The 25533-nt window shown below is 39.6% G+C and overlaps 1 protein-coding gene across 2 annotated transcripts in view; it reads left to right on the plus strand.

Annotated features, from left to right (window-relative positions):
* Positions 1-25533, plus strand: part of shroom3 (shroom family member 3) — a 79948-nt gene that overhangs the window by 17934 nt on the left and 36481 nt on the right. For both annotated transcript variants that reach the window (XM_088355619.1, XM_088355620.1), the window contains exons 2-3: positions 6463-6642; positions 23889-24014. In XM_088355619.1, the coding sequence (XP_088211745.1) occupies positions 6463-6642; positions 23889-24014 (306 nt within the window). The remainder of the gene's footprint in view (positions 1-6462; positions 6643-23888; positions 24015-25533) is intronic.

Consider the following 25533-nt stretch of genomic DNA (forward strand, 5'->3'; position numbering starts at 1 on the left):
TTTGACTTTCTCTGGCCCAAAAACGAACAGGAAGAAGTCACTTCGGGGACAACTTTAACAAAACTGTTTCCAGGACAACCACTTTGCACTGGTGTGTATTTGTTGGTGTTCTTTAATAAGATTTTGGAGACAAGCAGTTCACCAAAGGAACTTTTCTGTTGAATTGCTCTGTTTAAATCTCTTATTAAGTTCAGAGACATGTTTTATTTTCACTGTGTGACCCAAAAAATGGCCCAATTTTTAATGGTGAATTTACTGCTGTTGCAGACCTATGTGGTTCGTATTGTGTTGGTGAAAATAAAATAAAAATGTGGCAATACTCCCCAGTTACATGTATTCACTAAAGACATGTATTTGAGTTCATTGATTTATTAGAAGGAAAATTTGGAGACATTGCTATCTTGCCTGAAATCCAAACTGTGGTCATTCAGCTTTACATTGACTTGGCACCTTCTGAGATGACCAAGTCAATTATAAGCAATGCTGCATGGAAATATTCGTTGGTCTGTATTCTACACAGCTGAGTTGGGACTACCTGTGCACAAGACAATAATTAGTCGTACCCTGCACAAATCTTTATGGGGGAGTGGCAAAAAGAAATCCCTATTTAATTAAATACAATAAAAAGGACTGTTTGCAAAAAGTCAAGTCACGTCATGTTTATTTGTATAGCCCTTAATCCTAAAGAGTCTTAAAGGGCTGCATAGACCACAGATTATTGCAAACCACAGACTATTATTACTCCATCCCCTGGTCTAAAACCTACATGAGGACAAGGAAAAACTCAAAAACCTCGACATGAGGAAAATGAAGAAACCTTGAGAAGCGACTACATTGTAAACAAAAATAACATGTGGAAGAAGGTGTTTTAGTCAGATCAGACCAAAATAGAACATTTTGGGCTGAATGTAAAGCGTTACGTTTGGCATACATTGCACATCACCCTAAAAACACCATCCCAACTATCAAACATGGTGGTGGCAGCATCACGCTCTGGATTGCCCTTCATCAGCAAGGACTGGGAAGATCGTTAATGTTGATACAGGGCAATTCTGGCAGAAAATCTGTTGAAGTCTGCCAGCGACCTGAAAATGGCACAGGTTCACCTTTCAACAGGACAACGACCCTAAAGATAAAGGAATCATTTAAAACTAATAACATAAAGGTGTTTAAATGGTCATGCCAAAGTCCAGACCTCAATCCCATAAAGCATTTGTGGAAACATCTGAAAAATGCTGTGACCAATCACCATCAAATCTTGAGCTGTTTTGTAAGGTAGAATGAGCAAATATTTCTCTTCTAAGACATGCAAAACTTATGGGGTCATACCCAAGAAGACTCGTGGCTTTGATTGCCCCCAAAGTATCCATCCATCCATCCATCCATTGTCTTCTGCTTATCCGGGGTCGGGTCGCGGGAGCAGCAGCCTTAAAAGGGAAGCCCAGACGTCCCTATCCTCAGCCTCCTCCAGCTCATCCGACAGGATCCCGAGGCATTTCCAGGCCAGCCTAGAGACATAGTCTCTCCAGCGTGTCCTGGGTCGCCCCCGGGGCTTCCTGCCGGTGGGACATGCCCGAAACACCTCCCAAGGGAGGCATCCAGGAGGCATCCTTATCAGATGCCTGGACCACCTCAACTGGCTCCTCTCCATGCGGAGGAGCAGTTCCCCAAAAGAAGTTGTTCAAATACAGGAGGGTCAGAATATTACACAAAACATTTGTACCCTGAATTTCCGCCTCAAGCTGTCTTTGGGCCCGGTCACACAGCTGTATCGCGGGTAAAAATTTTTCGTTTTTTTTTTTTGCCCGTGGTTGCCCGCGATGGAAAATGCGCAAAATTGGCCAACCTGCTGTTCATCGGTGGTATGCCCGCAAAACAGACGCCGGCGACTGTTCCGCTTCCTCATCGCGTCATTTCCGCGTCATTTTCTCGTGTGGACCACGGGTATAAAAGCTGCCGAGCCGGCGTTATGCCGAGAAATGCATCCCTGCCGAGATTTGCATCCCCTCGCTACTACAACCACTTTTACCTCGTTTTATCTCACTTTTATATCACTTTTAGGGAATTTAATGGCGAACATATAACCAAAACCTCTTCGTCTTGCATTTGTTGGAATGTAATACAACTTAAACCATTCCGTCTTTGTATTTGTTGTGAATGTAATCGACCGGTAATGCACGCCGTATACAAATCACTTTTGAGCAGGTAACATGTTTATTTAGCCTTTTTCTATTCAAATCGCTCGTATTGAAACTGTTATGCACTCTACCATAAAGCTTATTTATGCATAATAAGCTTTACGGTAGAGTGTATAACAGTTCTCAAAAGTTTTTTATATACGGTGTGCATTACCGTTCGATTACGTTCACAACAAAAACAAAGACAGAATAGTTTATGTTGTATTACATTCCCAACAAATGCAAGACAAAGTGGATTTGGTTATATGTTCGCCCTTACATTCCCTAAAAGTGAGATAAAACGAGGTGAAAGTGGTTGTAGTGGCGAGGGGATGCAAATCTCGGCAGGGATGCATTTCTCGGCTGTCGAAATCATAACCGCTCAAGACACAGTCCCGTGAAGACCAAGATTTCAAGCTATGGCACCGAAGAAGCCAATATATTATTATTGTAATAGTTTTTCTTTTTTATTTTATTTTCTTGTTATGAAATGAAAAGAAATGTCAAGAAATAAAAATGGATTAAGACGAGGTCACTACGGTGACGGGGATCCATGTTCACCCCTTGACGTCTCGAGCACAACTGACGTGTGCTTGGCAAATCGCGCTGTATATACGCAGGGAAAGGCGTTTGACCGTCACACGCGTAACACGCTAATTTCACGTAATAACACCGCAATACAGGCGCAGAACATGCTATGACCGTGCTCCACCCACGATTACCCGCTGAAATTTCGCGTCCTACCCATGTGTAACCACGCCCTGGCCGCGGCCAGAGCACGTCGTTCCGCGTCATTTCCGCGTCATTACCTCGTGTGCCGCCCGCGGTTAACACGTGGTCTAAAGTTTTGAGCAGCGCAAAACTTTTTCGCGCGGCCAACCGCGTGTGAATTTCCGACCGCGTGTAAAGCACTGCTGTATCTCGTCTATATGTCGATCTCAAAGCGTCCAACATCGTCTGCTTCACGGGCAGAAATTTCCTGCCGTGATTCAGCCTCGATACGCCCGTGAAAGGCTTGGTGACCGGGCCCTAAAGTTTTGAGCAGCGCAAAACTTTTTCGCGCTGCCAACCGCGTGTGAATTTCCGACCGCGTGTAAAACACTGCTGTATCTCGTCTGTATGGCGGTCTCAAAGCGTCCAACAGCGTCTGCTTCACAGGCAGAAATTTCTGGCCGTGATTCAGACGCAAACGGCTGTGTGACCGGGCCCTTAGAAAATAACATTGGGGGGGTATTACAGTATGTTTTTGATTGAACTCACAGAACTAAATTCAGTAAAGTACAGCACACTATCATCATCATCTCCTTCTATCAGCACCATCTCCTGATATTTTATCATGCATGTCATAGTTTATCATATTTAAATGTGTTTCTTTTATACATATATTTTATTGTTTTCAGGTATGTTACTCAAAACATGCCATTGCAAAGTTAACGAATCAGCGGAAAATGTAAAAAGGATGACAGGTTGAAGCCAGGGCTTATAGGAGACCTTTAACTTAAATAGCTGTGGATGCCTTTTCTATCAATTCTTTGAACTCATCGTCACGTCATGTTTGCTTCTTACAACATTATAACAGTTGTTTGTTAGCCACTCCAGAAATTATTACAATGGCTTCACTCACAATATTATTTTTACATTTTCAGATTTTACTTTATTTTATTTTATTTTGTGCATTTATTTTGTCCCTGTGTTTCTCCTTGAACAATGGGGAACTTGCTATTTCGGCTTTTTCGGGTCCCAAACGGCTTTTCAGATTTTGTTGTTGTTGCTTAATCCATATTTTACCAATGATTATGTAATATCAAGCACAAAAGAAAGTAATAAATCATTTAAAATGTTTTAAACCACTATTTTATAATAGCCCTAATGTTTTTACTCTACAGTGAACTTTTAACTAAATTAAACTTTTTTTTTTTTTTTCAATACTAAACAACCTTTAAGTCAATCATCACAGAATCCAGGAAAAACACGTGACACAAAAACATTTTAATCAAAAGTATGTACTTTTAACTATTGTGACAACAGATAAAATTTTCACCCAGCAAACTAAACCTGAGTTTTAAAGTTTGAAACGACATAACGACATAATGTTAAAGATGTATTTTTTCTGTGGTATGTACTGTTTCACATTTCATACGAATTTTGTTGCGTCAAAAGTGGACACCGTTGTTGTAGGCGTGCATAAGTGTCTGTGAATGATGTGGAGTGGAATGTGACAACATGGTGCCTCCTGTTGAGGAGATTTCAGGGTGTTCCACATTCCAGACACCAGTTGAACAGGTTCCATGTTGTTGAGGCTCTTCTCCCTTGCACCTCCTTTTTCGTCATAATTTTTTTTTCAGGCTCAAAGAATGCTTGATTCAAGGACCTCTACTGGAAGGTGCAACAAAAATTCTCTCGCCCAAGTTTATAACTTCTAGATTTACTAAAGCACAACAGTAACTTTGATAGTAACCCAATAGCATTATTGGAAAACAATTCGACTAACTAGGTGGCTTAGGCAAGTAGAGCCCATCCTTCTCCCGGCCTACAAATGTTTCCATCTGGTCTCGAACCGAGGACCTTTCGCGTGTCACGAATGTGCCACTGCACCACGGAAACACAACAATTCAACTACAAGGAACAAAAGAGCGAAATTCCTAGATCACATATACATTTATATATATATATATATATATATATATATATATATATATATATATATATATATATATATATATATATATATATATATATATATATATATATATACTGGACTGTCTCAGAAAATTAGAATATTGTGGTAAAGTTCTTTATTTTCTGTAATGCAATTAAAAAAACAAAAATGTCATACATTCTGGATTCATTACACATCAACTGAACTATTTCAAGCCTTTTATTATTTGAATAATGCTGATTTTGGCTTACAGCTGAAAAAAAACTCAAAAATCCTATCTCAAAATATTAGAATACTTCCTCAGACCAAGTAAAAAAATAATTTTATAACAGCAAAACTAAATCAAACATTTGAAAATGTCCATTGATGCACTCAGTACTTGGTTGGGAATCCTTTTGCACGGATTACTGCATCAATCCGGCGTGGCATGGAGGCAATCAGCCTGTGGCATTGCTGAGGTGTTATTGATGCCCAGGATGCTTCGATAGCGGCCTTCAGCTCATTTGCATTTGTAGGTCTGGTGTCTTTCATCTTCTTCTTAACTATACCCCACAAATTCTCAATGGGGTTCAGGTCAGGGGAATTAGCAGGCCAATCAAGGACAGTGATGCCATGGTCAGTGCACCAGTTACTGGTGGTTTTGGCACTGTGGGCAGGTGCCAGATCAATCTGGAAAATGAAATCCCCATCTCCATAGAGCTTTTCAGCAGATGGAAGCATGTAGTGCTCTAAAATCTCTTGGTACACAGTTGCATTTACTCTGGACTTGATGAAACACAGTGGACCAACACCAGCAGCTGACATGGCTCCCCAAACCATTGCTGATTGTGGGAACTTCACACTGGATTTCAAGCAACTTGGATTTTACTCCTCTAGATCGATAGATAGATAGATAGAAAGATAGATAGATAGATAGATAGATAGATAGATAGATAGATAGATCGATCGATCGATCGATCGATAGATAGATAGATAGATAGATAGATAGATAGATAGATAGATAGATAGATAGATAGATGATAGATAGATAGATAGATAGATAGATAGATAGATAGATAGATAGATAGATAGATAGATAGATAGATAGATAGATAGATAGATAGATAGATAGATAGATAGATAGATAGATAGATAGATAGATAGATAGATAGATAGATAGATAGATAGATAGATGTTAGTATTCTGTTACTGCTATAATTAAATACAATTTATATGAGGGTTTGGGTCCTTGAATTTACAAGCTTTAGCTACTTAATGTGACATTTGATCATTGTGCTGTCCTTGATCAATTTACAGGACAGGACACACTCTCCTGATTAAACATAAAATATAACAAACTTCAAAATGTGGCAAAATAATTTTACAAGTATTTTGTCTATTAGAATAGAATAGAATAGAATATGCCTTTATTGTCATTGTTACATAATGGGTTAACATATTGTGACAACAAAATTGGTTAAATTAGTTAATTAGTTAAAGTAATCTGATAAAAGTTTACTGTAACAAATCATTGGTGAGTACAATAGGACACAAGAATCTTACTATCTCAATTCATCTTTTCTATGCTATGTCTGGACGTAAAAACAAACATACAACATAACAATAATTTCCCTTTTCCACCCGCAGGCAGTTTGATCCCGGATACATTGAGGAATTTGGGTCTTCACCTACCTCATATCCGTTTTGTGCTCCTTCGCCTCCTACACTTCCTTCCAAATCCCCGCCACCGTATCAACACCAACAAAGAACTCCGAACCGCAACAGGCCATGCTCAACAGGAGGAGTCCAGCTACGCATCAAGAACAGGTACCTTATTCTTGTCGGTCACACCAGCTAAAAAACACCATGGTGATTTGAGTTGTTTTGAAATATACAAATATTTCTTTGTGCATTGTATGCAAATTATTGTAGTCCTGTAGATTCAACAGGGCATAAACAAATAAATTGCAATTGTACTCGAGCCAATTTAGTCTCATGACCACTTGTCTTGTCAACACTTCCTTTGTATATCCGCTGCAGTCTGATGATTTATTAACTTCATTTGTGTATTTGGGATTCAGGGTTCTGACAGCCAATATTTCCATGGAGAACAATGTCCCCTGTATCGTGCTCAGCGACTTTGTACTGATGTAGTATTTTTCAGCAAACAAATATATGAAGTGTTAAGACCAAAAGGATGTTTGAAAAAGTAGTGGCAGCCCTTTGGATTCATTACCGCAGGGGTCTCACACTCAATTGAGTTGGGGACTACTGAAGTTAGGTTGGCCAAATGGGGTTTTCCACAACAACAACGCTGATGAAAACATTCTGCTGTTTCTCAAAGGGACAGTGTTTTAGATTTATTCACTAGATGTCGCTGTAATGTGTACTGCACCTAAAATGAGTCCTACGGTGACTGAAAGTGAGCAAAAGCATCCCTTTTCTACCCAGCCTTTCTCAAATAGGGTAAAAAAAAGGAATAAGAAAATAGGGAAGAAAAAGTGGCAGATAAGGAAAACGGGAATAAAAAGAAAAGTTCACGATTCACGGTTCACGGTTCACGGTTCACGGATCCCTTAGCCACATGGGCCCCAATGAGGACGCAACTCTGGACAGCTTTCTCCACTATTGACGGTCCCTGGCCTGTTTTGGGGTAGTGGCAAAGTTGGAACTTCATTACTTAATGTTGTCGGCCCACCTCTTTTTCGGTCTTCCTCTACTCCTGTCACTTTGACTCTGCTAAGGATAATTATCTTGGCCAGTCCCTATGATCTTCTGATGTGAACATACCACTGAAGTTTCTTCTGTGCACAGTTGACAATAGTACTTTGTAGTGTCCAATGTGCCCTCTGATGGTGTTGCGCACTGTTTCGTTTGTCACACGGGCTAAGTAGCTGATCCCAAGAAATTTCCTGTAACATCGCATCTCCATGGCCTGGATTTTCTTTTCCAGTTTTGCTGTAAGAGTCCGTGTCTCGCGAGTGTGGAGGAAGATGGAAGTAACCAGCGCTTGCATGGGTTTGATATTTGATTTCACTGATATGTTTTTGTCCCTCTGGCAAGTGAGGCTGTGGTTTGAGCTATCCTGGCCATGATTTCTCATTCAGACACTTCTTCTAATATGACAGCTATAAGATATTTAAATGTGGTGAGTCACTTTCTAGCTCTCTGTTGTTGATGGTGCTGTCTGTGGTGATACATTGTGGATTGTTAGTCATTACTTTTTTTTGTTTTTTGTGCTGATTTCCATCCCATACTGGCTAGGTGCCTTGTCAGGCAATAGACCAGAACTCTGAGTTCCTGTTCGTCTCCAATCGTCTTCTGTATATATATATATATATATATATATATATATATATATATATATATATATATATATATATATATATATATATATATATATATATATACAGTGGAACCTCGGTTCTCGACCATAATCCGTTCCAGAACCCTGTTCGAAAACCGATTTGTTCAATCACCGTAATCGTTTTTCCCATTAAAAGTAATGTAAATCATTTTTAATCCATTCCAACACCCTGAATGTTTACCATGAACGTAAACATGAAGCTAACCCAGGCTAATCGTACGTTTGCGTTAGCGTAATCTTCCGTACGAAAGATTACGCTAACATGAACGTGTAAAAATAAAAAAATCTGGTCGTTTACACGTCATATAGCACCCGGGTCTCCACAACAAGTGGCTAGCGCTTCATTGGAAATGGGGCTCCGTTACAACACCCTGAATGTTTTACGTAAACAAAGCTAACCCAGGCTAATCGTACGTTCGCGTTAGCGTAATCTTCCGTACGAAAGATTACGCTAACATGAACGTTTAAAAATAAAAAAATCTGGTCGTTTACACGTCATATAGCACCCGGGTCTCCACAACAAGTGGCTAGCGCTTCATTGGAAATGGGGCTCCGTTACAACACCCTGAATGTTTTACGTAAACAAAGCTAACCCAGGCTAATCGTACGTTCGCGTTATCGTAATCTTCCGTACGAAAGATTACGCTAACATGAAGGTGTAAAAATAAACAAAGGGTAAAGAAAAGAATTATGAATAGGATTTCTTACCTATTTGGTGCTCAGCAGAAGCCATGCTGTATGTATAGCAAGATCGGAAACACGCACACCTTTTTCATATTTTGCTATTATTTCTTTCTTAAATGTAATAGTTGTACGACCTTCTTGGGAGGCATAATTAGGGGCTAAAACACTTGGTACACCTATATTAAAAGCGAAAGCAAAACGAAACACGTCCGCACGTGATAACAGTTCTTCACAAGGAGTGGGGGCAATCTACACGAACTACACCCGTACGCCGCTCAGCATCGCACCCTAGCGTACCGGCGTTCGAACTCCGATTATTTGACCGAACAGCGAAGCAAGAATTTCTCGAAAATTTTGGTCGAGAACCGATTTGTTCGAACTGAGAGGCGTTCGAAAACCGAGGTTCCACTGTGTGTGTGTGTATATATATGTATATATATATATATATATATATATATATATATATATATATATATATATATATATATATATATATAATGCAGATAATGGATGGATGGGTATATATATATATATATATATATATATATATATATATATATATATATATATATATATATATATATATCATCTAATTAGCTGCACCGCTTATCCTCATTAGGGTCGCGGGGGTGCTGGAGCCCATCCCAGCCATCAGGGGACACCCTGACAATTTGGACCGGCCAATTAACCTGACATGTATGTTTTTGGAATGCGAAAGGAAACCGAAGTGCCCGGGGGAAACCTACGCAAGCACGGGGAGGATATGCAAACTCCACACAGATCTCATGACCTCAGAACTGTGCCGCACACGCCCTAACCACTGTGCTGCCGTGCTGCCCCTACAATGTATAAATATATATGTATATATATGTATGTATATAAATGTATGTATATATATATATATATATATATATATATATATATATATATATATATATATATATATATATATATATATATATATATACATAATACATAATCTTACAAAGCATGCTCTTACTGTGGTTTCTGCATTCTGCATGTAACCTACAACAGCTTCCTGGCCTAACCAGCTTTGTTCAACAAGTCACATTTTTCCCTCATCGCTTACTCTCACATATTTACTCTTGGACCATATAAACAATCTATAAATACTATCACTAGCCAGTTTCATCCTAATATGGAGGTCAGATATCATGACCGTGCATGTTATGTTTGAGAATTTGGTGAGGATCACAGCCTCACGATGGCGCTGCAGTGTGACTTACGGCGTTAACGTTGATTGTTGAATAGCTTTCAAGAACTGAAATCTAAATTTTGACTTTGCTGCTTCTTCACATTTATCTCATGTCTTCTAGCTACTGGGCTTGAAGCTAGGTGGGTTGAATTGGTACAGTATATACTCCAGTCTGACAAAGACAAAGAATGGACCTTAAAAAGTAAATAAATATGTAAACTATATAACGCTTCAGAAGTTTTTTGTAAATCTCAATCTTGTAAAGTACTTAATAATGTAATATTGTTATATTTCCCACCCTTACTAACCAGTCCTTGATTGTGCTGCCCCAATGTACTGCTTTAAAACTGAGTACAACTTTCTTTTTTTAAGTGTATGCATTCAATGTGGCTTATTGTAAATTCTCATGTGAAGACAATGCAGACTGCTAAAGTTTCCTGTAAATTACTGACTGCAAAGCACACATGATTAAAAGCTGCATCCCTAAAATTTAAGGAAGAAACTCAACTTTGTTTCGATACAAGCCACACCTGATTTTAAACTGCAGGCTTATACAACCGTAAAAATGAACTCATTGAAGGCTTACATTTTAATAAAATCATCGGGGAAATGTCTAGCACAGAAAAGTAACTGTGCCGTGATTGAAACACTCGTTTATGGACTTTGTCCGCAGCTGTCAATCTCAACTAACTAGTGCAGTAGTCAATATTAATTAAATTGAATGTGACAAAAATCGTGATACCGTACATTAATGCTCGGAATCTTCCTAACAGTTAGTTTCGCCTATTGAATATTTTATTGTAGCAGCAGGTGTCAAATTATGTGTTAAATTCTTCCAATCAGGCCGAAAACTATGACAACATATTAGGCTCGTGATCAGTCCAGTAACTGTCAGCCTGATAATTATCGTGTATCCCTCCTAAGTTAGTGACTAGTGTCAGCATCACTTTGTCACGTGTGCAAGGAATCAAATAATTTAAGGTTACCCGCTTGACACATCTAGTGTGCAAGCTGTTGTGATTGCATACAATACTGAATTTTAGTAAGTATAGTATGTTGAATTTTTTTGGGTTTTTGATTTTTTTGGCACACACTTGCGTTTATGTTAATGCCAATTTTATTAATATTGACTGCTGGGCTAGCTGATTGAGATCGACAGCTGCAAACAGAGTCTGCAAACGGGTGTCTCAATTTTGGCACAATGTATTACTTTTATGAACCAAATACAGATCCTGCTGATTCTGCCAAGATTGCAATCTTACTCCATGGGAACAGTGGAAATCTCGTTTATCAATTCATGCTCGTCACTTATTAGATGATGAGGCATTTGGCAACCGAATGGTGTTATATCTCCTCCCGCCGTTAACCCGTGCCTTTTAGAATTTCTTCGATTTGAGCACTTGGCAGAAATCACGTCATCATCTGCCATGTGCCCTCACAATATTATGTTTTAATTAAACAGTCAAATTGCCCTGGTCCGCAGATGGGGACGCATCACCGTGAAAATACGGGGCGCGTCGCTTCTGGGAATATCCTTGGGAAGGGCCCGGTGTAAAACCTTGCGACCATCTGCCTTTTGAAAAGAAATAAAAATAAACTGCATCGTATTGTTAGAAAATGTAAAAAAACCGTAGTGGCAGGGTTGGGTAGGGTTACTTTAACTTGATTACTTTAGATTACTTTTGGATTACTCCAATACAAAATATGCTAATAAAAGACAAAAGAAACTAAATATGAATAAAATGACTAAATTTTGTGCAGGCTTGGGGAGTAACGGAATACATGGAACGGCAAAAATGATATTGGCAAGCTGTTTGGATTTATTTTCATTTTGTTTCTGTCGCATTTTATGTTCGTTTTGCCAGAGATCAAAGAGATCAAAGCCAGGAGAGAAAGCTTACCACGTGTTGTGAGTCATAATTTCATTCATATTTAGTTTATTTTGTCTTTTCAGATTCAGATTCAGATTCAGATCTACTTTATTGTCATTCTAGTACACGTGTATACAGAACGAAATGTCGATGCATCTGACCCCCACAGTTTCCTTGAATGTACAGATATAAATAATGTTGTATTGTATTTTGGCTACGTATAGTATTTTACCATAGTGCCGATAGTGCAAGAAGAGTAGCTAACCAGATGTGCAAAATGGGCAGTCAGGTTAACAAGTCAGGTACACAGTAACATTAACACTGTAACAATAACGCTGTAATTACAATAGTGCAGAGAGCAATGTGCAAGGAGTGGCAAGCTATAAAAAAAAACTGCCAGTAGTGCAAAAAGTCAGATTAGCAGCCGTTTAGATTTAAGTTAACTATATGTTAGATTGACCATTTAACAGTCTAATGGCCAGGGGGACTAGACTATTGCGGAGCCTGGTGGTCCTGCACCGCACACTGCAGTACCTCTTCCCAGAGGCTAGCAGAGTGAACAGTCCATGATGGGGGTGAGAAGGGTCCCCGGTAATGTTTTTAGCATGGGATAGGCAGTGCTTCTGGCCAATGTCCTGAATGGAGGGAAGTGTAGTCCCGATTATTTTCTCTGCTGTCCTCGTTACCCTCCTCACACTACCCCAGTCGGTAGCGCTGCAGCCTCCACACCACACAGAGATACAGCTGGTCAGGATACTCTCTATGGTGCCCCTGTAGAATGTAATGAGGGAGGGTGGGGGCAGGTGGGCTCTCCTCATCCTCCGCAGGAAGTACAGGCGCTGCTGTGCCCTCTTAACCAGTGATGCAGTGTTCACGGACCAGGTGAGTTTGTTTGTAATGTGCACCCCTAGGAACTTGATACTGCTGACAACCTCCACAGCCTTGTTGTTGATGCAAAGTGGGGCATGGTTGCATATTTGGTATTGGAGTAATCCAAAAGTAATTGAAAGTAATCCAGTTAAAGTTACCCTACCCAACCTTGCGTAGTGGCTTGTATTTTAGAATTTACAGTAATCTGTCGGTGCAAAAGTAAAAAATTGTCCTCACTGCAGCAGGTTACGAATATACTGAATTTTCACGACTTGCTTTTTTGAATTCACGCGCTCCATAAAGTTTTTTACTGCCAAATCTGAAGGTTTTACGCTACTTACCCACAATTGATACGATTTAAGTGAATGGATTGATTTACTGTCACAGACCAGAAACGGACACAGGACCCAATAGCGCTCGTTTTCTCAGTTTTTATTGATAAAGAGGGAGAGTAGGGCTTGCTTCCACGATCCAATGGCTGACAGACAAGAGGAGCGGGCGGTGCGGAAGTGGCACTTCCGTGTGTGGCGAGGAGGATCGGAGACAGGCGGGAATAGCAAGTCGTTGGCCGGGGCTGGAGATCAAAGGCGGTGTCGAGTTCGTAAACGAGGTCGGTAGCAGGAGGCAGGCAGATAACGGGGCAAAACAGGTCAGGTAACAGGAAGGCAGAACGGGGCGAAGTCAGGTCCGGAAATAGGTTGGCAACAAAGATCACGCAGAAAAAAACAGGGCAGGAACAGAGTCAGACGAAAAGGCTTACTGAGCTGGTGGCAACAGTTTGCATAATGATCTGACGGCTTCCTCTTGGAAGCCGAGGGTTTAAAAAGTGAGTAACAGCCAATCAGATGTCCGGGCTGTTTGCGCCAATTAAGCCGTCGCAGCTGCGCTCAATCTGCAATCATGACATTTACAGTATTTAACTGCAAAGTTAAGCACGATAATGTAATATATTGTTCCACTTATTGCATTGCAACATGCAGTAGGACATCATAAAAATACATGAAAATACAGAAACAGTAATGTGTTACCATCTACAGTTAAAAGAACGGCCATGCTGTTTTTATATAATCTATTTGTATGTTGTAATCTCTTGGACAGATGGACAGGCTCACTTATCCAAAATTCCAAAGAAAAGGGGTATCTTAAATGCAAGCAGAGTACCATTACGTGCTGTTGATAATATACTTGATAACAATGTGATTTTTCTTCACTTGAGGTTAAGAAAGCCTCTCCTCTTCTCCCACAGCCCCTTTGGCTCTGAGCTGCCATCAGATAACATTGGTTTCTTGTGTCCAATTGGTCCAGAAACAGGAATTAGATCAGAACCCCTTGAGGTTGGGTGTTAATATGTGAGGGACCTTAATAGCAGGCCTTCCCCCGTTCATTCCTTCATTTCCGTCTCCTCTCTATCTTTCCATCTTGCATTCCCCTTAGTTTAGCAGCCTCACTATCGTACCATCTTGGCACTTTTGCCATGTTTTTACTCTACTCTTTTTTTTACCTTTCATCATACTTGGTTTTATGCATTCTTTATGATGTCAAGAATTCACTTTCTTCTCTCAACATTTTCTGTTCTCACCCTCCTCATTCCTGTCCTGTATTTTTATCTCAGTTTCTGGTGCTCAGCAGAAGCCATGCTGTATGTATAGCAAGATCGGAAACACGCACACCTTTTTCATATTTTGCTATTATTTCTTTCTTAAATGTAATAGTTGTACGACCTTCTTGGGAGGCATAATTAGGGGCTAAAACACTTGGTACACCTATATTAAAAGCGAAAGCAAAACGAAACACGTCCGCACGTGATAACAGTTCTTCACAAGGAGTGGGGAGTGTAATTTTATATACCCCAACATATTTTATCTCCTATGTTCTGTTTATACCGAAAACTCAATGTTGCATCGCCTTAGTGTATAACCTGCTTTTGTTGCAGGGTAACTCCTTGAAAGTGATGGATTATTGGCGCCAATGCTTGCCTTTTTCTAACCTATAGATCATGTCAGGCTCTGGACGGTGCCATGGCGCCCAGCTGGCACCGCCCCTTGACACCCGCTGACTCGCATTTTCTGATTACTACTGTTGGTATTTAAACGCGCACTTTTAAACTGCGCTTTGCCAGATCGTTGTTGAAAACTTGTTTATGCATGGGTATACTTGTTGTGCTTGTTGGACTTTGTTGCACTTCGGTGTAACATTCTGAGAGATTCCTGCAAGTTCTGTTTTATTCTAGAAATGCCTAGTCTGTTTAATTTTGCCTGTGTTTGACCCGTTTTCGTTTTTGGTCTGGCCCGTTTGTGTTTTGGACACTTTTTCTTTCGCAATTGAAGTGTGAGGACGTCTACGCAAATGAGTTCCTACTTCCTGCTTCCCGTTCCATTTCGTGACAGAACGATCTGGCCAAACAATGAGCAAACGATCCCAACACAATTTGGGAAAAGCTGGAGAATCCCTACGCTCTCCAGCAGTTGGATTGGACGGAGGACGCCTTTTGGCGATCGCCCAGTGAGGTCGCCGCCCTTCAGCTGCAGGTCGAGCAAGCTCAACGTAGCTTCCAACGCCAGATCGAGCAATTAGCTCAGCGGACTTGCGTCAGATGGATGAGCTCCTATCGGCAACAGCCGTGTTGTCACCTTTCCTGCCCACGCGAACCACGGCCACGCCCGTCGTGGCAATTGCTGTGCCTCGAATGGGGTTTCCGGAAAGACTTGGCGCCGAGCTGTCCGAGGTCCCCGTCGACCTCAACGACAGCCTGTCTCGACGTCCGTCCGTTTGCCTGCCTTCCCACCGGTCTCGAGTTCCGTCCTTCCGCTTGTCTCGACGTCCACCCGTCCGCCTGCCTTCCCACCAGTCTCGAGATCTGCCCGTCCGCCTGCCTCAACGTTCGCCCGTCCGTCTGCCTTCCCACCGGTCTCGAGGTCTGTCCTTCCGCCTGTCTCGACGTCCACCTGTCCTGATGTCCGCCTGCCATGCCTGTTTGTCGACCTGTCTGCCTGCCTGATTCGCCCGCCCATACATCTGATTCTTCTGCCCGCCACTCCGATTTGTCAGCCTGCCATTCCGACTCTTCGACTCGCCCGTTCTAATCTCCTGCAACGCCCGACCCGTCTGAGTCCGACTTGTCTGCTCGCCGCTCCGATTCGTCCGCCTGCCGACCCTGCCTCTCCCCGTTCCTGCGTTTTTGGGGGAGGGAGTGGGATTGCCCTCTTCGGGAGCGTCGACCCATTCTGGGGGGCGAGGTATTCGGGTTTTTTTGGACCTCAGGGGCTGTCACTTGAAGGGGGGGTTCTGTCAGGCTCTGGACGGTTGCCATGGCGCCCAGCTGGCACCGCCCCTTGACACCGGCTGACTCGCATTTTCTGATTTCTCCTGTGGGTACTTAAACGTGCTATTTTGAACTGCGCTTTGCCAGATCGTTGAAAACTTGTTTATGCATGGTTATTGTCATGTCCTGCACGGTTGTCATGGAGCCCAGCTGGCCCCGCCCCTTGACACCGGCTGAGACGCATTGGACTGATTGCTCTTGGAGTACTTAAGCGCTCCTTTTGGAACTGCCCGCTGCCAGATCATTGTTTAACCCTCGTTGAAACCCTGTTCATGCCCGTTTGATCTGAGTAATGCCTAGTTTGTAATTTTGATTGCCTTTGAACCTGTTTTGTTTTGTTTTTGGTCAAGTGACAGATCGTCTACGCACAAGAGTTCCGACTTCCTGCTTCCCGGTCCGTTTCGTGACATTTATACTTGTTGTGCTTGTTGGACTTTGTTGCACTTCGGTGTAACATTCTGAGAGATTCCTTCAAGTTCTGTTTAATTAATAAAATGCCTAGTCTGTTTAATTTAGCCTGTGTTTGACCTGTTTTGTTTTTTGGTCTGGTCCGTTTGTGTTTTGGACAACTTTTCTTTCTCAATTAAAGTGTGAGGACGTCTACGCAAATGAGTTCCTACTTCCTGCTTCCCGTTCTGTTTCGTGACAGATCAGGGGTTGGATACCTTTTTGACTCAAAGAGCCATACTTGTGAAATATACAGATTTATTTTATCAGTAAAAGTTACGCTATATATTTTAAGAGAAAATTAAACAGAGCTGCTAAACCTTGGCTCCAGGCAGAAGCTAATTCTTCAGTCGGGCTATTCGTGGATATGACATATCTGTCTAATCGCAAATCATTTTAAAATTTGCCAACCTTTTTTTACATGTTTTCAAAGCTTAAGAACTTGAGCAGAGAAAAGAGATATTTGTCAGCTGCTGTTCGCAGCATTCACTTTAGATGTTAAAAGTTATAGCGAAGCAAAGGGACATTTATCTGCTGCTGTATTCACTTTATGTGTGTGTTGAAATCAGAGTATATTTTCTCATGCTCATTTTTGCTCTTTGTTCACTTTCACACTTTATTACTAAAAGTTGAATCCAAGACCTTACAACCTGTTACCTCACCATTGCATTGTTCCTCAAAATCAATGGTTGGCAAACTATGGCCCAAAGGCCGCATGCGGCCCGCCAGGCTTTTTTTTCCGCAGCTCTCCAAACTAAAATTTTCAAAATATAATGACAATACATGTAATGGAAAATAAAGTACTACTTCTAGAAAATTTGGTGCCAACTTAATCCTTATTGTCCCTTTGTGTGTCTACAACAAAAATAAAGCGACAAAAATACTAAAAAAAATACTACAAAACCGAATATCAAATTTAGTGCTTCAAAAACAGGGACCTAATATATTATGTTGCTTTCATTATGAAAAAAGGAAATCATACAGAAATATTACAAACATTTTCTTCCTTCCTTTTCTTCCTTCCTTCCTTCCTTCCTTCCTTCCTTCCTTCCTTCCTTCCTTCCTTCCTTCCTTCCTTCCTTCCTTCCTTCCTTCCTTCCTTCCTTCCTCCCTCCCTCTCTTTCTTTCTTTTTTCTCTCTTTTAATCTTCCTCTCTTTCTCTCTCTCTTTTATATGTCTCCCTCTGTCTTTCTTTCTCACTTCCCTTTCTCTATTTCTTTTGTTCTCTCTTTCTTGCTCTTCTTTCTCAATCTCCCTCTCTCTTTCTCTCTCTCTCCTTCTTTCACTCACTTCAATCTTTCTATCTTTCATCTTTCTACTTCCAATAATTAACCTGGTGATAACATAGTAACAACACAGTAAGTAGTACCAGATAAGTTATTATTTTAGAAATGTATATCAAACTGGGTGCCCTTTGCACGAATAAGTAGCAAAAAGCAGCTCTCAGTTTAAAAAAAAGGTTGGAGACCCCTTTTCTAGCATAACTTCTCATACACCCACCCAAGCATGCACACACACACACACACACACACACACACACACACACACACACACACACACATGCACACGCCAGCTATTAACATAGTTTCATGTGCATGTTAGACAAACATCAATTTTGATTCTTGGCAGATCTGAAAGATTGCCCTTATTACAGGCTCAACCGAAAGGTTCCCACGCATTTTTGGTCCAAGAAAAAAAATACATGTTGTTATTGGTATAAGACTGTGTTTCTTGAGCTTTTTTTGATCCAAGAACACTTTTTATTAAAAAATGTTTTGAGCCACACCTACTAAAGGTAGTATACAGCAACAGAAAACGAAGGTTCCAAAGATTGAGTAAGAAATGTACGTCATAGTATTTTAGAAATGTCCACCATCAAACTTTTTTTTGTTATTTTGGGTGGTTTTAACTACTTGTGACTTGATACATTTATTTAAATACGGTAATAAATCAAATTTCTGATTGGTACTTGCCAATAAAAAACCTAATCCGCTTATTTGTGACCATCGTGTCATGGGCTGCAACTAACGATTATTTCAATAATTGATTCATCTGACGATTATTTTTTTGATTGTTCGATGAATCGGATAAATAAAACAAAGGAAACCCATTAATTTCCTCCTATTTATTTAAATATTACAATTTTGTGGACACAACAGAATGTTCTACAATATTAAACAAACAAACAAAAAAATCAGTGTTTGTCAAATAACAAACAAAATGCATACAAATGTACGTTATACATCTGCAAATGGATACAATAGTCTTTTAAAAAATGTAAAATAATTGTATTTTTCTTGATTAAAGGTACATGAGATTTTGGAACAAGAAATAAATGGAAATGTGAAAACCTAGTAACATGAGTTTACACATTAACAAGCAAAGTACTTCCAGGCTGACAACCCACTTCTTCAATCTCTGCAGCAATGCTGACAGTACTTCTGCCCCTATCTTTCATCTTTCATTTGGATGTGGCGCTGAGCACATTAACCCAGCTTCTTTGGAGAACCAACACAAGCACCCTGATTTTTTTAAAAGCTGGAGGATCTTGGCCACTGTAATGCAGCTCAACTTCAGGGTGTTGGTTTAGCCTTGGGCAGCTTTATGTAGTGCCACAATTTATTTTTTAAGGTCCCTAGATAGTTTCTTGCCATGGTGTGTCATATTGGGAGTTTTAGTGACCAGTATGACAGAGTGTCCTTCAAATTGAACACACCTGCTCCATATGCATACCTGAAACCTAGTAAGATTAACAAGTCACATGGTATTTTGGAGGAAAAATGACAAGCTCGGCTTTGTTAGGACAAATTGGGGGTGTAGTGCCTTTGGGGTGTACTCACTTTTGTTGCCAGGGGTTTAGTTTTCAATGGCTACATTTGGAGGTTTTTTAAGGGGGAAAATAGATTTTTTCAGCTACATAAGCTTTACACAGACGTCTTTTTATTGTGTCAAAGAATGTTTCTTCAGTTTCGTTGTATTAAACATAAGGAAATCTTTGCAGAAATGTAAGGAGTGTACTCACTTTTGTGACATACTGTACAGTGTGTGATGTCAATGGTCATACAATAGAGCTCTTTCAGTCATTTAGTTTTTAATTCGCCACTATCTCATTTCCCTTATCTCATTCCATCCCACTGCCCTCCCTTGCTATTCATTCTCTGTCCATCCTTCACCTCTCTTCCTAAATCTATGACCACTCTGCCCCATCAAAACTAGAGGGATGTTTACTGCATGCTTTCAACATTAAGGAGCCTAATGACTCCTAATTTCTATAATTGCTTATCACTCTCGGGACGTTGGGTTAAAGCGGTGCCACTCCCTCGAGCCCACCAGATCTCGGACAAACGTGGAGGGGAAAAGACGAAGGGTTTGACTCTCAATATTTTAGTATAAAGAAATCATTTACTATCGCTGGCCAGATATAAGCTTTGAATAAATTAGAAAGGGTGTCAGAGACACCTAAGGAATGAAAGCATCGTAAGAAGCGGCAGAAAAACAATTCATAGCTCAACAAAACTACGCCGAAGTTCGCTTCTCAAGGACAAATTACAAAAAAGTGAACTTTGTTCGAAGACCATGGAGTTGTTGGAGGTATTCTATCGTAGAAAACTTCGAAAGAAGCAGAAGAAATCTCAGCTGGGCCGCTCCGAGGGGGCGCTCTGTCGACCGCCGTCGCAGACTAGTGTCAACAATCTAGCCACTGGCCTCATTTCCAGGGTTTTCAGACTCACATCCAGGTAAGAAGGATCACACTGATTTATTTTAAAGTAGGAGCATCAAACTCACAGCCTGGGTACCGATTGTGGTCCCCAAGATGATAGTTTTAGGCCCCCGCCTTAATATGAACCTTAGAGGGACAGTGTGTATTATTTTCCCACTAGATTTCGCTGTATTCTGTCGTTCCACTGAAAAAAGGATGAAAAGCACAATGAAAGAAGACAGAATACGGAGATTTAAAGTGACCAAAACGCACCTTATTACTTTTGTAAATAAAATAATTTACAAAGTAAAACAGAAAAAATAAAATAAAATAAAAAGGACAAAGAAAAAAGAAAAAGAAAACAGAAAGGAATAGGACAAATAGTTCGAATATTTTTTTTTAAAAAAAAGAATAAAAATAACAAGAGAGAATTTTTTTTTCGTTGTTTGTCTCTGTAATTTATTTATTTTGGTGTCTTTTCCCCTACTATTGCCGTCTACTTTTTAGGATATGTAATTGACCTTCAGTTATTTTGTTTCCTTAGCATTATTTGGCCAAAACCCACCAGTACAAAAGCGGTCCAAGAAGATGTCAAATGTCAAGTCAAAGGCATACATTTTTTTAGGAAAAAAAGTGTGTTCAGAAAGCTCCAATGCGTTATTTTTTTCCATTTAAATTAAAAATAGGTGTACAGTAATAATGATAGGCCAATGGGTAGGTTAAGCTCATTTTTCACTATGGATAGTTGGATTTTTCATTCACAAAAGGAATTGTTATCATTTAACCACTGAGAGCCCTTTTTTGGATTCCAGCATAAATGAGCGAGAAGCAAAGTCTTAGCCTCTTTTGACAATTAGTGGTACCTACACTTACCAATTTAATTCGTTTCTGGGAGTAGCTTTGTAACCTGAAACATATGAAGTAGAGACACCTTTTGAATGTAAATGCGCTAATCTGTTCCAAGCGCCGCAAAAGTATGATATTTTTTTGATAAAAGAGCATCAGAACATGAAACAAATACATATTAAATTTAGATTACCTCACAATAAACATAAAATAAGAGGCTCATAATGTAAAACTAACAAAGAATTTACTTTTTACTGGCCTCTTTTTTTACTAATCGTCAGCATTATTTTTGCCTGGCCCTTCTTGAAAACCTTAACAAATGGTGTCTGCATTTGTCAGCCTTTGATAATCCGTGGGATATGCGCAAGGCAGACGTCATAATGAGCGATAGCCCGACCGGTCAACAGTTTTTATGGGTGATTCCTTTCCACAAATCAGACTTAATGAAATTTGCCCAAAATGTCTTTAGTTTGGGCTGATGGGATGATTGCTGCTTCCTCTTTCTTGTTGTCTCTGAACTCCTTCGGCGGTGTGTGTTTTCTATTTCTATTATCTCTTGCTTTGTTTCGATGTCCGGAAAAAAGTGTTTTCCTCTTCTTTTCTACTTGTCCACTTTGCTGGAGTCCATTGTGAATGGAAACTCTTCGTAGTGGTATCATACAGTTGACTGTTTACAGAGCGGGAAAGGGACACTAAGAGCATGCTGGAATTTGCGCATACGCATCAGAATGCCAGGTAGAACTCTGGGAGAGGTGAATGGCACCGCGTACTGTACTGTATTTTTGATTTTGTATTCTGAAATGCCTTCTTAACTAGAGGCAATATTTTGCTGTTCAGGTACTTTGTAACCTGAAACTTTTGTATGTAGAGACATTTGTAAGTAGAGGTACAACTGTATATCCAAAGATAAGTGTTGATCACGGATTTTTACACCGTTTTTGGCATCAACACAGCATCTACCCTCATTCCAAGCGGCGAGAGAAGTAAACTGTCTAAATGAGGAAAGCAGTCCGTGCAGGGTATTAATGTGCACAAAATCCTTAGATGATTTTACATTAATTACATTATTTAGATTCCTACAGCTCACTCAATAAAATTTCTCTGTGTGCTTTGCTGGTGTTTTGGGGTGTTTCTTATGTGAGTTTTCATCATAAAATGTCTTCACAGTAGACATACATTGTTTAATGAGCTTTCATACCAATGATTCTTTGGCAATGTACAGCCAAAACGGGGTCTGTTGGTGTGACACCTTGACTAAAAACTGTAGTTGAAACTGTGCCTTATATATAACGGACTGAACCCATATATAAACTAGCGTGTATGCGCTTGCCAAATTCAGTCTTGCATGTAGCAACACTGAAATCAATTTTGAATGTTTTATTTTATCTCCTAACCTGATGTACTCATTAAAAGAGCCATATGTTGCACTAGAGTATTGCATTTTTTTGAATATTGTATTCTTTTGAATATTGAGTTGAATTATATAGTTCAGAGGATACTTGTAGCTACTCTTTCCGTGTCGATAATTTTGTCAGATAAACCGTAAAACAATTCTTAGCTTACTGCTAGTGCGATCAATCAGTCTTACCTCAGTAAATAATGACAGGGATATCTGAAATCACATCTAAATTTTGATAATCTACATACAATTTGTTGTTGTTTAAACAAGAAAAGTTCCAGAAAGGGAAGCTGATCTTAGTAAAATGACCGTCTGGATATTCATCTTTGTTACTTTTGTGGACTACCCAAATTTTGATTTTCAATATCACAAGTCTAAAAAATGTTTCTATTTTTGTTGCTTATCTTTTGTATCAATTTTCTCTTGTACAAAAGAGACCTTAAATTTGACCATAGATCTTTGGTTTTTGTTTAATATTATCTGTTATAAAGTTTATATTTTAGAAACCATTTTATATCCATATTTTGCAAATATCTTGAGGGCTGACATTGCTGAATCCAAGGGCGTAGGTTTAATCTTGGCTTTGGTACAGACCAAATCATAACATAACCCCTGCAACACAACCCCTCATCGACACAACTGCCACAAATTATATACCTTATCTACTGCGTATATTCCTACATTGTGTATAAGCCGACACCCTAAAACTGCTTTAAAATACCCACATGCTTTAAATAAATAGTTCACACATTTGACTTTTGGTGCAATTTCCAGTGATGTATCCTTTCTCCAACATCTGACATTGTTTTAATCCAAACCAAACGTTCCCGCTGTTTTCAGGTTGCATGCTTCAGTGGCTTTGATTGCTCTTAGCTTAGGTGATTACACAATATTGATGGGATAAAACAATGTTTGCTTCATATTAGTGGGCACATGTCCCCTTTGCCACGCCAAAGAAATGCCCTTGGCTGAATCTCATATCCAGCATTAATTTGTCACAGGATGTTTTGACGATTTGATTTTGTTTATGGGTAATATAGAAGCTTCCAAACAAAACATGAGGTAAAAATCATGAGGAAACAGTGACTCATCCTCTAAATAACATTGTATTTTATTAAATACACTTCTGCAAAACTGCAATCTTGAATATACGTTTTTATATTACATATGTTTAATGAACATTTTGATTCAGGGCAATGTCACACGGACTATTATATTTTAAATTCGGTAAAGCTTCTGCATCTGCAAAATATATCAAATTAATACAAATAAATATGTTTTCCCTTTCAGTGTATTTTCTCAAAATGGTAACACTGCTAAATGAATTTTTGTCTTTTCATATTTCTCACAGACGCAGTGAGGCTGCATCTCGTCCTCACTCGTGGCATTCAACGAAACTGGGCGAAGGTCAGCAGGAGTTAGAACATGAAGGAATGGGCACTATGAGCAGTGGCTGGCATCAAAATTACCATGCAAGGTCAGTCTTTGTCAATTTATTGGGACTGTGTGTTTCTTTTCTTTTCGTTTTGTATACATGATTTCATTCTCTATGTTATGTTTTGGTTGTGGATGATGGTCCCATAGAGGGAAGACATGAGCTGCAGTCAGGGGTGCTGTAATAACAAGGACAGTAAAAACTAAACTAAAACTAAATATGCTCTCACTAGTTATAATACTAATTTTCTGGGTGCATTATGTTCATTTACTATAAATGTTCCATTTTTTTTTAAATTAAAAGATTAATGCTCCATTTATTTTCTCTACCCAATAATGTTTCTTTGGTCTTGTATGACTAATACTCTGGAGCAATTTATATTCAGGAAAAAAGAAAGTACGGCCTAAATGTGTGTTTACATTAAGCTGTTTTGCGCAAAAAGTGAGGTGCCTAAAGGCAAACTGGTAAAAGAAACATGGGAAATTTAAAAAAGTCTCAAATATACCAAAAGAGTTGTTACACTCTGATGAAGTGTTTTTTGAGACAAGTCACAGAAGCACTTTTTCCCATTTTCAACTTTCATATGACCCAGTCCTACATATAGTTTTTGTGTCAGAATTTATGACGAGCTGTCCTATTTGGTTGAATGATTTATTGAGAATCAATTATGTTCCATTGGATTATGTTTTGTCTATTGGTGCCCATTAAACATCCATTGCATTGTATTTGACATACTTCAATTGTAGGATAAATCTGTGGCTGGTGAGGTGCAATACATATTATAAGGATCTATAACAGAACTTTCTGTCTGTTCTCTGTTCAACGGACTCAAATACTGCTCAAAAATTTTTGAATTCTTTGAAATACAACTCATTTTTAAAGTAACAGAAATAGTTACTTTCCAGTGTAACTAGTTACTTTTATTATAGAGTAATTCAGTTACTAACTCAGTTATTTTTTGGAAGAAGTAGTGAGTAACTATAACTAATTAATTTTTTATGTAACATGCCCAACACTGCTGGCCAATCCTGTTGCTGTTCTTTAATACCACGCCCTTCAGGGCAGATCTGCTTTTTTAACCTAGGAGATTTAATAAAAAGAAAGGGCTCAGGATAGGGATTTTAGTACAGGTTGGAACGTTTTATGTTGGTTTTCGGCTCTCTCACCTGTTCTCCATGCAAGTTCAAAATCCATTGATGTCATCTCCCCTTATTTTGAGTGTCTTCCAAATTGTAAATAGTCTGAATTTATACAGCGCTTTTCAAGACATTAAAGACCTCCTGAAGCGCTTTACAATGTGCTTCACACCTACCTATTCACACACACACACACATAGCGGCGACAGAGACTCTGTGATTAAGGGCTATTCAACTAAATGTGACTTGACTAAGAGGGGCATGCCCCCTCCCTTCCCAAAAATGAAGTAGACGCTCTCCTGTCCTAAAAAGACGTGTCCTAAATGGGTTCGATAAATAATCTTAAATTGCTGTAACTATGTATATATTCTTTCAGGAACAATATTCATCTTGAGTAAGATCAGTGCTTGCTTTGACAAACACTA

This window comes from Urocampus carinirostris, chromosome 16 (genome assembly GCF_059441175.1).
Source record: "Urocampus carinirostris isolate Australia breed hairy pipefish chromosome 16, RoL_Ucar_1.0, whole genome shotgun sequence".
Taxonomy (NCBI): domain Eukaryota; kingdom Metazoa; phylum Chordata; class Actinopteri; order Syngnathiformes; family Syngnathidae; genus Urocampus; species Urocampus carinirostris.